A 16,055-nucleotide genomic window follows, 5' to 3' on the forward strand; every position below is an offset into this window, starting at 1 on the left:
AATAGTTTGCTTCCGGTTTCGGGAGTGCACGGCTAGCGAAGGCAACAACGTATTCATCGAAGCCAGTCTTTCGTTGTGCAAGAACAACGCCAATGCCGACGCCACTGGCATCCGTGTGTATTTCTGTCGGTGCGCTTGGGTCAAGATTTCAAAGTATGGGGGGTGAGGTTAGAAGACGTCGCAGCGTCGTGAATGCAGCATCGCAAACTGGCGGCCAAGCCAAGAGGTCATGGTTACCCACGAGAAGCTGCGTCAAAGGCGCTATTATGGTGGCGAAGTTGTGGATGAAACGACGAAAATAGGAGCATAATCCGATGAAGCTGCGGAGTTCGTTTGTGGTCTTTGGTCTTGGAAATTCGGCAACGGCTTGGAGTTTGGTTGGATCTGGGAGCACACCATCTTTCGAAATGACGTGGCCAAGGATGACTAGCTGTCAGGCGGCAAAGCGACACTTCTTCAAGTTGAGCTGGAGTCCAGCATCGGCAAGGCAAGTGAGCATGCGTTTGAGTCGAAACAGGTGAGAAGAAAAGTCTGAGGAAAAGATGACAATGTCATCGAGATAACAAAGGCATGTCTGCCATTTGAGGCCCCGGAGTATGTTACCATCATTCTTTCAAATGTTGCAGGCGCATTACAGAGGCCAAAGGGCATCACGGTAAATTCACATAAGCCATCAGGCGTAACAAATGCCGTTTTCGGGCGGTCTGCATCAGCCACCAGGACCTGCCAATAACCGGATCGTAAGTCTAAGGACGAAAAGAATTCAGCGCCTTGGAGGCAGTCCAGTGCGTCGTTGATACGGGGAAGAGGATAGACATCTTTCCGGGTTATCTTGTTGAGTCGTCGATAGTCTACACAAAAACGAATTGTTCCATCTTTCTTTTTGGCCAGCACTACCAGAGAAGCCCAAGGACTGTGTGATGGCTGTATCACGCCGCGTCGGAGCATGTCTCCTACATGCTCATCGATGACACGACGCTCCGTTGCGGACACACGGTATGGACGTTGGCGTAATGGCGTGTGGCTGCCGGTGTCGATGTGATGAACGATTGTGGAGGTATGGCCTAAACATTGTTTCTGGAGGTCGAAAGAAGATCGAAATCGGTTAAGAAAGTCGACGATCTGCGTGCGCTGACTCGGAGTGAGGTTGGGGTCAATAGACGAAGCAAACTCTCGGTTACATGCAGGCGGAGGCGCAGAGACAGGGAGAGTCATGGCGTCAACGTGAAGAGGAGTCGAGTCATCAGGCACATCGTAGACAGAGTTCGTGTCGAATTCATCAGCAAAACCGAGGCACTTGCCATGATGTAAGCTTGATGGACACGAAAACGGATTCGAAACGTAAAGTGCGCTGGAGCCCTGGCGAAAGGGAAGTAGGGCAAAGGGAAGCAAGAAGGGATGACGGCGTGCAGAAAGTTGAGATGGCGTGAAAAGAACTGTGGAATCGTAGAAAGCAGCACAGGAAACGGGTACAAGGGCGGAAGAGAAAGGAGGGATATCAGTGACGGTGGCAATGAACACTCGAGCAGAAGGTGGAGGCAAATCTTCAGAAAGACTGCCGCAGAATGGAGTTAGCGGAAGTTCTGCACGGGCACAATCAATAATAGCGTGATGAGAGGAAGTCTCATCCTAGAATGATGGCGTGACAGCAGCGGGGAAGAACAACAAATTCAATGTGGTATAAACTGCCTTGTATGGCGACACAAACGGTACATGTTCCTAAGGGCTCAATAGGATCAGCGCTTGCTGTGCGTAGCGAAATGGCAGAAAAAGGCATGGCGACTTTTCGGAGCGTACGGCGAAGCTGGTCGGCAATCACGGACACTGCGGCACCCGTGTCGACCAGCGCGTGAACGGCGACACCTTCGGCAAAAACCTCAATGACGTTCGTTGGAAATAAACGAGGGCTTGAGCAGTTCGAAGAGGTCGCAGTTCTTGCCTCTGGAACTGCGCCTTTTAGTTTTCCTCCACAGCCGGAGGGCGGCGGACGATGGGGGACAGGGAACGTCGACGGGGAGATGGAGACCGACGAGTGTTGAAGCTTAGGGGAACAGAGATGAAGGAGCGAAGTGCGGAACTGGCGGTGAATAGCGGGACTGGGAGTCAGGTGCATTCCCTTGAAGTCTCGCAGTATCTGGAGGATACCAACCTCGCTGGCGGCGGAACCGTGCCACGTGTCCAGCAAAGCCACACGCGAGGCAGATCGGCCGATTGTCTTGGGTACGCCACGGATTATCAACAGGAGGTCTAGGTCGCGGAGCACAGTTCTGAGCTGGGCGTAGGGGCTGCGGAGGCGCGCAGAAGCCGCTTCTGGGCAAGTAGTTCGCAGCTGGAGAAGGCGAGGTGTAGAAGCCGCTTGTGGGGGTGTAGTGCGCAACTTCAGGCGGTGGTCTTGGCCTGGCAACGACGGCAGCGTAAGTGAGCGGGACTGTAGCTGAAGGTGGCTGATTAGCGAGAGGTAGTGCGTCGCTGACTTGTTCATGGATGACGCGTCGCAGTTCCGGGGACAAAGAGGACTCAGACGACTGTGTAGCAGGCAGCAGTGACCAGTTGGCGCGCGACTTCTTCGCGAACGAATTGCTCGATTTGGTCGAGGAACGAAGAGTGGGCGGAAGCAGCACTATAGAACTGTCAGTTAAAGCTGAAACCGTGTCATCCGGCGCGTGGTAAGGCGTTGTTTGCGGAGCCCATTGTAGCTCTGGCACAGTGTAATGACCTCGTCGATCGTTTGAGGATTTTTCGACACGAGCATTTGAATGCCCTTCATGACATTCTTGATCTTTTCAGAGTTGGTCATGGCGGCATTAATGCGCCGCCAAAGGTCAACTACGTCTTCAATGTAGCTGGTGAAGTTTTCACCCTTTTGCGGAGCGCATTTACGCAAGCGTTGTTCTGCGCGAAGCTTGCGCCCAGCAGGGCGACCGAAGACTTCTTTGAAACAATGGGTAAAGGCTGTCCAGGTGGAAAGGTTGGATTCATGATTCCGGAACCAGAGATTCGCGACTCCAGAAAGATAGAAAATGACGTTGGTCAGTTTATAGCTTTGTCATCCCACTTGTTATGCGCACTCACGCGATCGTATGACAAGAGCCAATCCTCCACGTCATGGTCATCGTTGCCGCTGAAGACCGGAAGATCTCGTTGGCGCAGAGCACCGGAGCAACGACAGGCGATGCCATGGGAGGATCGGGCTGCATGCGCAGCGTCCTGAGGCATAGCAGAAACGGTAGGGAGTGTCCTGCTGCGGAGTTCCAGGTTTGGGAAGGGCCCCGCACGCCCACCAAATGTTAAGATGCGTTACAGTTTGATTGATTAGACGTTCGGATAGCAGAGCACGCAGCGAGAGGACACAGAGCTTCGGCAACACAGACACAAGGCTTCCAACCACACGTTATCGTCGTCTTTCTCGAAGCAGTGCCTGCTGCACGTTCTTCTCCAGTACAGTACAATTACAATGAAAAGGTGGCAATTTTAAGAACTGCAAAAAACTCAAAGGAACAAAAATTAGTGTTTCTGACAACTATCCGCCGCAAACAGTCGCAAAAAGAAGACAACCTTGAAAATCAGCTCAAATTGATAAACGTGATGACGCAAAGGTCAGTCTTGTTCACGATAAGCTTTTTATCAATAGCATTGCTTATACATGGAACTTTGAGCAGAATGTGTGCATGAGACTGCGCAATGATCGAACGATCACTCGCCACCGAAAAAGTTGACAAACGCACAAGGCAGCCCGAAATAAGGTTACTTAACACTAATGCCCGGAGCATAATGGATAAGGTAGAACAGCTTGAATACTTGTCATTGCTTCATGACGCAGAACTAATTGCCATAACAGAAACGTGCACAGTGGCGTGAAGGACGATGAGGTATTTCCAAGCATGTGCAACGTAATTTGCAAAAATAGAGCAACGTGAGGCGGTGGCGTGGCGCTTCTAGTGAAGAAACGACTCAGATATGAAACTGTACCATCCATAAATGGGCATGAAAATGTGTGGTGCAAACTATTTCTTGACAATACCATTTTGATAGTGGGCGTCATCTACAGAGCACCCGGAAGCCCTGTTGAATTTTTGTATGCAACTGACCAGCACTTAAATAATACAAGGAATGCCACAGGTAGAATTGTTTTAGCAGGGAATTTTAATTTACCAGGTGTCGATTGGGATGCGAGAATTACGGGGCCAGTGGAAAAGCCTAGCACTGGATATTATGCTTAAGCATAACTTTGTTCAGCTAGTTAATGAGCTGACCAGGACACAGGGGCAAAATCAATCTATGCTGGATTTGTTATTTTTGACTAACGGAACATTTAATTATAATGTCGACATGGAGGATGGCATATCAGATCATAAAACAGTTGTAGCAATTTTAAGTATAGGTAACATGCAATTAGAAAAACATCCCTCTGTATATGTGTATAATTTTAATCGGGCTGACGACACATCGGTTATCGACTACTTAGAATGGGCTCTTGATCATATGCCTATCGATAATGACATAAATAGTGTTTGGAGATACTTTGTATCAGTTGTTCGTGCCCGTTTAGAAAAATATGTGCCCAAGAAAATCAAGCACATAGGAACACCCAGTCCACGGGTAACTAGAAACATTATTCATTTGAAGTGGCAACTGAATCGTGCACATAGAAGGACGCCAAGGCCATGTGCAGAAATAGCCAGTCTCAGTACACAAGTTAGAAAAGATGCAAAGGCGACATTTTTTTTCTACAACGATTGTGAATTAGTTGCAAAATTCACCTAAAAGATTATTGAATTTTACTTATCTGGTTCTACATGCAACACTAATGAAATTAAGGTAGACTGAAGTGTCTGTAGTAGACCAGCTTTGATCGCACAGGCTTTTAACAGTATGTTTAACTCTGTATTTATACCTGGCAGTAATAGGCACCCCATAAATGATGGTTTGTTGCCGTGTGACGGTACAAACGATATAATTTCTCAAGAAGGCATTGTATCATTGTTGTTAAAACTGGATACTAAAAAATCTTGTGGCCCCGATGAAATACCCAATGAGTTTTTGAGGCGTTATTGTGAATGGATATTACATTTTTTGTCTAGAATTTTTGCAATGTCATTACGTATCGGAGGTGTGCCAGAAGATTGGCTCCTTGTACGCATTATACCTATTTTTAAAGCAGGCAATAAGTTATTGGCGGAAAACCATTGGGCAATTTCCATTACATGCACCGTGTGTAAAATGTTAGAGCACATATCAAAACATCAGGCTGAATATAGAGAAAATAACTTATTCTAGAGCAAGCAGCATGGCTTTTGCCAATGTTTGTCAACAGTGATGCAGCTTTTTGAGATGCTTTCAGTGTCACAATTAACAACAAGGAGCAAATTGATGTTATAGCAATTGATTTTTAGAAGGCTTTTGATTGGGTGTGTCACACAAAACTTATTGAGAAATTGTATAAACTTGAAGTTAATACACCAATTGTGAAATGGAGTCATGCGTACCTTAGAAATAGAAAGCAATATGTTCAAATAGCAGGTGAACGATCATCCTCCTTACCTGTTTTATCTGGTGTACCACAAGGTTCGGTTTTAGGACCAATTTTGTTTTTATTATATATGTAACTGACATTGCTAATGACTTGCATCCTAACATTGAACTGCGTCTATTTGTGGATGATTGCTTTATTTACTGCTGCGTCAAGAATGTCCAGGATCGTGTAGTTGAATGAATGCCTGCAGTGAATTTATGACTGGTGTGTTATGTGGGACATGAAAATTAATTTCAATAAATTGGCTTACATGACTGCATCTAACAAAAAAACCCAATTGCTTTTTACTTACAGAATAATAGCCCACTTCAACATGTTAATAAGCTTAAGTATCTCAGGGTCGCAATCGCGCACAATTCCACTTTGAACGAACACATTGAAAACATTTGTGGATCTGCTCAACGCAAACTCGGTCTGTTAAGGCGAAAGTTTAAAGATGCTACACCCGAGGTAAAGCTCAAGGTGTACAAAACAATTGCCCGGCCCACACTGGAATATGCATGTATAGTCTGGGATCTGCACCAAGTGGGCTTGATAAATAAACTGGAACGGATTCAAAGACTAGCCGCGCGGTTTATCTTTAATGCTTACCAAAGAACGCAGTCAGTAATTGCATTATTATCTCATGCCGGTTTGCCTGAACTCGCAACGTGCACAAAAATAGCCAGGTAGAAATTCTTGTACCAACTGTATAACAATTTTTTTTTTTAATGCTTACCAAAGAATGCAGTCTGTAACTGCATTATTATCTCATCCCGGTTTGCCTGAACTCGCAACGTGCAGAAAAATAGCCAGGTTGAAATTCTTGTGCCAACTGTATAACAATTAATTCAATTTGGACTTAAGGCTATACTTGCCTCCCTCTCAACAAGTGTCCCCATGTACAAGTCACCCTCATGCTTTAAAGCTCTATGTGCCGCACATTGATACCTTCAAATTTTCCTTTCTTGTGAAAACTACAGTTGATCTGAACAGCCTTGACGCATCGTGAGGATTATAGCGCGTTAAAGGAGAAGCAGATGTATTTATTGAAACACACACAACTGAATCATTTGAGCGTAAACTGTCATTATGTTTTTTCTGAATGCATTGTTTGTTGCGGAACTGGCATTACGCGTTTGTTGAAAATTCTTTTTCCCCCACCCCTGTAACAGCCCACAAGGGCTAACAGTATTGGAAATAAATAAACAAATAAAATTTGTTGACAGTATACCCTGCAATTGACATCTGCAAATATTTCTTGAGGGTTAATTTGTGTTGACAGGTAGCTTCATATTTAGAGCACTGAGAAATTGCAACTCAATGCAAGTTCCCAGTGCATGAATAAATCTCAACATGCGTCTTTCACTATGCTATGTCCGGTTTTGTCAAGTATCACTCAATGCGCGTAAATATATTGTATTTTATATATTTCCATTGTTCTAAAAACCATCTAATGTAGTAGCATATAAAATGAGACTAATAATTGCATACAGCAAACTTGTAATGAACTATAGAACTTCAAAAATTGCACATTTCCAATTCCTTCATTGCATATAAACACATAGCCTCTATTTGTAAATGCTTCACATTTTCAGCCAGAAAGTGTGGAGCTGATGTTGCCCTTCATAATGTGAAGGTGTTGGAATGCAGGAGATGGGGTACTTCACTTAAGCCTCCCTAACCTCACTGGGTAGACCCTGCCCCATAGTGGGCAGCTTAACTGAGAATTGTAATGTCACTTGTACGGTGATCGTCATGTTTTAGTTGCCAGGGTTACAAGTATACACTTTAAGTTAACAGTTCAAACACATGCTGTTGTCTGTTATGTGGCTAGGACTGGCTAGACTCTTACTCTTGGGAAAATTTTATAATTAAGGATCAACAAGTTCAGCTTATTAGGTTGGAATGGCTTAATTGTTATTGGACCTACGAGACAAAGATCTAATATCAATGACAAACTTAAAGACGGCTTGACCATGCAACTGGCATGTAGACATGTAGTATTTGATGATAAAGGAGCCTTAGGACACATTGAATCAACACATTTATTAGTGTATGTATACTTAGTATAACATCATAACACAAGCAATAGTGCAGAATTCAAATACTATACACATCGCATCCTTGGATGAACCTCGACATGTCCTGTGTAGTTAATGAACCAACACTTGTCGAGAACTCATTATCTCGGATGCACAACGTGAGCAAGCACTGCTCACCTCTTTCGGCGATGGATCAAGGGAGAACGCAGGCATGCTTCACACTATCGGACTAGATAGGAAAAGGTCCAAATGTCTTGCCTGAGCCACAGATGAGCACAAATAGATTTCCCAATACAAAACACCTATTACATGTTCTCCAGCGAGGTGTAACCTGTGAGTGAGCAGATAATAGAGGAAAGAAAACATTCGCGATCTGTTATTTTCAGTCTGGTCTTCACCGTGCTCTTGCAAAGGCATGACTTGAGAAGTATTCGTGGATCAAACAGAAAAATACAGGGGTCCTTATTGTTTTTGTGTGTCCTGCATGCAAGGTCATGTAGGTTCCCTGAAGCAGCAGCCTGTTAAGAAGTTAGCACATAGAGAGTGTGATCCTGAAACACAAAGAGCAAGAGAAAATAATGTGGAACACAATAGAAAAAAAGACTGGCACGCTAATAGTAGTACTGAGTCTCTTAGACAACATATTCAGATGCCACACTTCAAACTTTGCCACCAAATGTCAGGTGCTTCAATACAAAAGAATGTCAACATATTCACATATGCTACACCTTCAATTTTGCCACCAGGTGTAAGGTGCCTCAATACACAAATGTGAACATATTCAGATGCTACAGTCAGATGCTTCCATATAGAAACATAATGAAAGTAAATGAACGATTCCTACATGTGATATCCTTGTTTCATGTCAAGGGGAGACCTCATTATTGAAACTTATTTTCATTTTGTCCATACAAATTGATGAAACTTGCACTCTGCATAATTATGGTGCATTGAATATATTATTCTTGTATAATAAACAGTTTTTATGAATTTTATCTTGATTTGGAGGGAACATTTCTGAATACAAACTGGCAAGCACATCCTATGCATTCTGACGTGCTGAATTGTTTTTATTTTTTCTTGTATAATATGCAATTCTTAAGGTGGCGATCTTGTTTGGGCAACTTTGTTACGAAGACACAAGAGTATAGAAATACTGGCATGTCAGAATGATGTCAGAATGGAGGCTCTGGTTCCCCTAAAGTGACTAATGTCACTTTTATCCCGAGCCTGCCCTCATCCTTGAGATGAAAATAAACTGATTTGATTTGATCTGGAATGTCCAACATGACTTATAAACATAAATTGAAGTTGTAGACCAACTTGGATCAGAGTTACAAGATGAATAAACTTTTCCAAGAAAACTTCTGGCAGATTAGAAAAAAATGTTGAGGAATGTTTCTACAACAATTTTCAGAAGAATTTTGGTCTTATTGCTTTCTACAAGAGCTGCTTTATTAACAAAAAAAAAGTATGGAGGTGCCAGCAATAAAACCAGATATATAGGTCGTCCAAAATTCAACTGTAAAAAAGGAAGTGATGAAATAAAATGCTGGCACAAACAGGCAGGCATGCAAAACACAGATGGAAGTAGAATGAAAAGGATGTTTGTGCTGTTGTTCTTGTTCTACTAGCGTTCATGTCTTGGATGTCTGTTTTTGGGAACCGTGAAACCCTACCAACGTGCTAAACTTCCCGTTGTTGACCCGCCTCCCTGCCCCACCCCCCCTCGAAAAAAAAAAACAAACAAACAATGTGTGAATGCAGTACATAGGAACAGAGTGAAATCCTGATAATTTGAAATCTCCTCATTCAAACTGACAGACAATTGGAACTTCTTCCTTGGCCCTGGCAAAGTCCTGGGTATTTGAACAGAAAAAAACTTCAGCGAATTCAAACTATGAAAACCATGTAATGGTTATTTCAAACAAAATTTCCCACTCACATGGACAACTTTTCGGACAGACCTAAGCCAAAGGCGAAGGTTCGATGCACTGCTAGCTACCATAATTTAGAAGAAAGAGGTGCGGGAAACCGAGACCGGACTGCACCGAGCAAGCAGAGCGGCATACACCCTGCTTTCCCTTTCGGCTTAAAAGGAGCAGGAAGGAGACTCAATGTGCGCTTGATCATGTTAGCACGCTCACTTGCAACCCTCCCTCCTAGCATGAGCTTGATCAATTACGGCACACTCACCGACGCCCCCCCCCTTCAGACTCGCACATTTTCCCTCGTATTCTCAGCAGACGACGTGCAAGGTGCGATCTTGTCGCACTTGGACTTTACAAGAAACCCAGGCTTCTTCCGGCACACGTCGTCGCACACTGATGGAAGAGAGATAATATTTTTTCAATGCGAGCCCAGTGACAGTTTTTGTTTAGCTCACTGTACCGCACAATCGATCTGGCTCTATATTTAAAGGGGCTCACCTCAGTTCAAACTCTATTTTATTCGAATATATGTCTGGTCCTCTTGGAGTTTGTACTAACAAGATTATAGTGTACATAAACATTGAGAGTTTCATCAACTAGCCTAAACAGGTCTCCCCTTCACTTTAAACAGACATCACAAGTATTGATGGCTTGTAAGAATCAAGCATTATAGCAATTTTGATTTTACACAAGTGCACATCCTTCCAGTCATATCGTGATCACTTCGCTCTAGTTACAGTAAAGAACATGCTTGCAGTTCAAGGCATACGCAATCTTCAAAACAAGTAACAGTTGTAAAGTTTGGTAAACCTAGGACAACAGTCTTAAATCTATAGAGTGTCTTAACTAATAGGCCATACTATATACAGGGTTGCACAATACAAAGGACCCAAATGACATTTCTTGTGCATGATTCTTAAACAACTGCTAAAATGATTCCTCAAGAATTAGACACTGAGATAGCAGCATCACGCACAGCATCTTGTTCATCTTTATCAAGGCTGCGTGCTTGCGTTTGCACAAACGAGATCACATCTGACATAATAACATAATAAAAGCGCTGTGATCATAGTGAACAAAGCAATCTTGTGCTACCTTAGGTGAGCATGACTATTTACTTGTGTACTTAGATAAAATATCAGCAAAACAAAAAAAAGCTGTGACACACAGGAGCAACAGATTGAATCAAGAGCAATGAAATAGTTCTCGCTTCCTGCCTTTTTTTCTGCAGCACTCCATGGCTAATTTGCCAGTAGAAAACAAAAACAAAACATGCATAAGTTGCCTCTATTTGTAAGCTCCAAACTGGTTCCTTGAGCTCAGCAAGAACACACAAAAAAGCATGCTAGGAAATGTATCCACGGGGGCCCCATAATTTGAGCCAAGCTAACACACAAAAGAAGATATGACGCATGTTTAAAAAAATACATAAGGCTCGTGCTTTACAAACAAGGACGACTGTGTTTGCCAAAGCACAGTGATTGTTGTTTATGTTCCTGTCACTATTAATCATATAGAACGAAGTAGCCCAATCTTGCACGCTACAAATGTGGTAGATTGGTGCTCACATTTTCAAAGTTCACACTGTAGTAAATTGAGATAAAGCGTAGCGTAAGATGGGCAGAGAAAACGAGAGACAAAGTGCTTTCGGCATTGACATCTTTGGCATTTAAGTTTACATTTTGGTGTAGTTCCTGCATTCCTCACTCTCCCCAAAAATGAATTTGAAGTTAATCTAATTTGAAATAGGCGGCAATGCTCAGTGCATTAATAAAACCAAAAGAACATGGCCTACAGCTGTAATGTGGAGGTGGGGCGACTTGTAGCCAATTGGTTGCTCGATTTAAATAACCTCTTCGAAACCGGTGGAGATGTGTGAAAACTTTTTATCAGAAGGTGCAGTGAAATTTCGTGAGAGGATAGAAACCATTTGGTAACTTCTAGCAAAGAAGACGTTCTGAGCAATGTAAATGGACAGGCAATTCATGATACCATAATACGGCTTACTGGGCTTCAATTGACTCGCTGAAGCTGTCGCATGTTCTGTGATCGAGAACATGCAATGGCAATTTTCGTTTGTCACTTTCTTGTCCATTGTCTTTAATTTTGTGTTTCTACATCGTGCATTGGCATGTCTGGAAACTACCTGGCACGTTTAGCTGCAGAAGTGATACTCGCAATGTTCATTTCATTTTTTGGGGGGCCCAGCACTGGAGGTAATGGTATCTTCGATTTGTCATTTCAGACTGCCCAAGAGCTTTCAATGTGCTGTTTTCAGCTAATAAGCATTAATGCATGCATTGTCTTGAGCAGAGGACAACAAACCTAGCTGAGCAACAAATTGGCTGAGCAAAGAGACGAGGTGCCCCTTACTCCAATGAGGAGTCGTGCTTGGATGACAAATTGCACAAATGTTAAAACAGTGTCCCCGAAATTGATCAATAGGGGATATGGTCCCAGTAAACAAAATCGCTCAGTGCAGTCAGAAAGGCAAATGCAATTAAAGGTCTTTCGGTAAATGGGAGGAGAGGGCTTAAGCTTCCAACAGATGTTAAAAGGGCAGCTGGCAACAATGCGAATAAATGGATGGACCGCAGCATACTGAAGGCCAGGAGTTAGAAAGCGAGGAGCATCAACTGTGTAATTAAGTAAGATGGATTCATCAAACTCACTTGTTCGTACCAGCGTGATACAGCTCCCAGAGTAAAATTTTCACACATCTCCATAAGTAAAGAAGTTTCACAATAGAGTGCTAATCCGGTCTGGTTGGTGCATACTTGTGTAGTGAAAGAAACAAAGCTTTATTATAAAACGGCAAGTGCCGTCTGCTCTGCGTCGTCTGCCTTCTGTCCAGCTCCAAAGCACAGTTTCTTTCATTACCCACCAAAGTTTCACAGATGCCCATGATTTGCTCTTCCAAGCACAATTTGGCCATCAAGAGCATTTATTTTTTTTTTGCGCCTGTGTATGACATAATTGGTGTGTGGTTCCAATCTCGGGAATGCCCTGCAGATTGGGAATCTAATAGGAATTGCAACAAATGTTGATGAATAATTAAACCTTCCACTGGATTAGCATGCAAGTGTCACATACGCAACGTAATACAAGCAAGTGGATACTTCTACAGTGATATGCATTACGGGCACACTCCAAATATCCACAATGTAGCAAACAAAAAGAACACACATTTTTATGTAAAATAAGCAATACGTCCTGCAAAGTAAGTTATGAAGAAAGGAAGTCTACAGCATTCACAAACTTTTTCTGCGAATTACACATGCAAATTCCCTAAAGCTATACACCTACCATCACCTGTACTGTACACATTCCAAACTCTGGACACTTGCTCGTCTTGTGTCATCAGCTCATGTTTTCAGTGAAACAAGGCCACATAGTGGAAGCAAAACAACAGTAACATAAAAGCAGCAATCAAAACCAGCTGGTATTACTGAAGTGTACAGCAGTTTTGAGCTCATTTACAATACAGCTTTGCTCAATGTAGTGACTCATGCATTCAACAATATATAAAAACAACATTAGGAACCAATATCAGAACAGAAAAATAAAGATGTGCTGCAAAATGTTTACAAACAACACCAGCACACTTTGGATAAAAACTCCCTATAATATATGTAGAAAATCATACAATATTTTACCTGTACACTAAATATTTCGAACCATTACATTGCAAGGAACATGCATAACTGGACAGTCCATAAAGGCTTCAGAAGTGATTCGTGCACAATTTATGCAATCACCATGGGTCAACATTTTCTCCTGCTTCAAAGCAGTTAAAAAAAGAAAAAAGAAATAGGAAGGCTCCAAGAAAACGTATGGCAATATAAAAAAGCCTAAGGGCTAAAAGTTACCAGCACAATGAACAATTGTGCAGTGTTTCACATGAAAGGCTAGATGAAAGTAAACTTTTCTTTCTTAGCTTAACAGTGAATAATTCCTTTTTTCTTATCCATCAGAAAAAATTTTAGTTTTCCACTGGTAATTTGATCTAAGCTTTTGCTTTATGGTGAATTGTTCTCTCTTGCTCCGCTGTCAAAGCATGTGACGACACTTGGTGTGATACAGAGTGAAGCATGATCAGAGCGCTTACTTCCGAGCGATGAGTAGCGAACAGAGCAATCAGTAGCTCCTTCTAAAATAACAATTTGAATTCATCATACATTTAGAGCCGATGTGCCAATTAATTAGATGGTGGCAAAACATCACTTGTATGAGCCTTTTTTTTTTTGCAGATGATGGAGTGAGAAAATGCAGTGTGCCTACAAACAACCCTTATGAGAGCCTGAGATCTGAGGGCAAATTTTTGATTGATTGATTTCAGGGATACCTTCAATTTTGCATGACGTAGCGCCTGGCACAACACTTAACTCAAGCAACGTGCACATTCTGTTCATTGGCTTAGAAAATCAAGGTCCACTAAAAAGTGATATCCAGGACACGACTCCTGCTCTTGGTTTCAAGTGCCAGTGGCAGCAGACCCTCCCTAGCAGCTAGCCCTGACCAAGCAGTAAGTCATGCCGACTCTGCTCAAGACACTCATTTAACAGAGAGCCTGCACGCACTGCACCTGCTCCTACTAGGTTTATTATGCCAACTGCAAAGCAGGCTGCTACTGTAAGAGAAGCTGTGGCTAACGCTTGGAGCAGTAAACGTAATGAAGATAAGGTGGACATTAAGACCACTAAACAGAACAGCACAGGAGCTCCTTTTTTTTAAGTTTATGCTGTCCGTAATATCCTGTCTCCTGTTTTTTGCATCCATCTCATTTGCGATATGATAAATTCCACAAGTGTCAACCAACTTTCCCAACAACTACTGCTGTTGGGCTCTCGGTTAATAGCCAGTAAAGATCAAGACCAGCCGCTCACTAGCAGCTAGCCATGCAGCTGTTCGAGCCAGCTCTGGACACCAGCTCCTACAGAGTCTAGCACATCTAATGCTTATGCTTGCACTAGGTTTAATTATGCCAACTGCCAAGCAAGCCATTACTGCACAGGGGAATATAGGTCATACTTTACCTTGACCTATCTAGTGGGGAATTACGTATAAACACCATGCAAATGGATCAAGATGAAGACCATGATGAGACAGGGCACATCTCCTAGGTAAAGATGACCAGGTGCTAGGAACATCTGATCCTAAGCATTAAAAACCCAGGTGCAAGCTAGGAACTGTCCTGTCGCATCCTAGCATGAGTCTTCTCATGCTATTTGCCTCTGTGGTGAAGCGGTAGCAACACACCTATTGTGCTGGAAATATCTAGAAGCATAAACTTCTAGTTTTGCACTTATGTTGATGCAGCCAATCGTGATTGGCTAATACAGTTGCAGCAGCGAAATATAATTTCAGAAAAAGGGGCTCTGAATGACTTTTTGCCGAGAGAATACATATTTAATGATGGCATCATGACAGGGCATCATCAAGTGTGATGGCATCATTGTGCTCACGCTGCATCAATGGTCAGAAATTATGAACTGATTTCTTGCCGTATAACGGAAACAAAAGCTGCATATAATCAAAGTAGGAATGGCAGCTGCCTATTTGAAGAGCGTTCAAAGCTGGGCTAGTTGGTGATTGTTCAACATTGTGAGCACTGCAGACATTAGAACACAGGACATCAGTCCCGTGTGTACCGTATTTACTCGTAGGAGGCCTGCACCTTGAACTTTAGAGGTAAAAAATTTGAAGCAAAAAAAGAGTTCATTAAAGATTTGATTTGGAACGTATGGCGTTCAGTATCAGATGATACTATCACCAATTTCCTGGAATATCGAACAGCTAAGACGGCACCAAGGATGCAGGTCTTTGGGAACATGCCGATGAAGTAATAAGGTCTGGTGACAATGGGAGCAACATCGAGAGTGGAAGCAACGAAGAGTGATGTGAGGCGTAATCGACTGCACTAAATTTTAAGTGAATGTGAGTAGTGTGCAGCCAGTGTCCGCATTACTTTGTTCATTATTCCCAACATCGTCTACAAGTTCTAGTGGGTAGTCGTGTGCCTGACTTATGCAAAAAAAAAACATGCTGTGCCCAGGTTACAGAGAAAGGTGTGGGTCTTATATGATTAAATACGGTACATCTCTTGTCCCATCACTTGCTGTTGTTGATGCTAAAGATAGGCGCACACGTGCCTAGCCCAGAGAGCTGCTCTTGGCTGTCACTTCCTGCAGCTAGAGTGTGGAGGTGAAGTAAAATTGTATATTGTTTACTCGATTTACAAGACAGAATCGTTCTTACCCCCACCAGTAGTGGCCTGCTCCTGATAACATCATTCAATTTCTGGCACCTGCCGCACCTACACACATAGGGACAGTTTCAGAAGGCTGCACCTGAAATGCATCACTCTGGGCACCCTTGATTGTAATCCAGTGGATACTGCCTTCAGTTCATACAGAGATGCAACATATAATTGGTATAGTGACTCCACACAAGCTTGCAAGTCAATGCCAAAAGATGCAACATTATTGTCCTATACTGTCCAGTCTGCAATACAACCTATCGGCCTCGTCTGCAGAAACAATACTCGTTAAGTGCAGAGAATAGGCT

The 16,055-nt window shown here is 42.9% G+C and overlaps 1 protein-coding gene across 6 annotated transcripts in view; it reads right to left on the reverse strand.

Annotated features, from left to right (window-relative positions):
- Nucleotides 1–7,542: 7,542 nt before the first annotated feature.
- Nucleotides 7,543–16,055, reverse strand: part of Rbcn-3B (WD repeat-containing protein Rbcn-3B) — a 170,238-nt gene continuing 161,725 nt past the window's right edge. For all 6 annotated transcript variants that reach the window (XM_065429602.2, XM_070536879.1, XM_065429600.2 and 3 more), the window contains one exon: nt 7,543–8,108. In XM_065429602.2, the coding sequence (XP_065285674.1) occupies nt 8,050–8,108 (59 nt within the window). In that variant the 3' untranslated portion in view covers nt 7,543–8,049. The remainder of the gene's footprint in view (nt 8,109–16,055) is intronic.

The sequence above is a fragment of the Dermacentor albipictus genome, chromosome 4 (assembly GCF_038994185.2).
Source record: "Dermacentor albipictus isolate Rhodes 1998 colony chromosome 4, USDA_Dalb.pri_finalv2, whole genome shotgun sequence".
NCBI classification, from domain to species: domain Eukaryota; kingdom Metazoa; phylum Arthropoda; class Arachnida; order Ixodida; family Ixodidae; genus Dermacentor; species Dermacentor albipictus.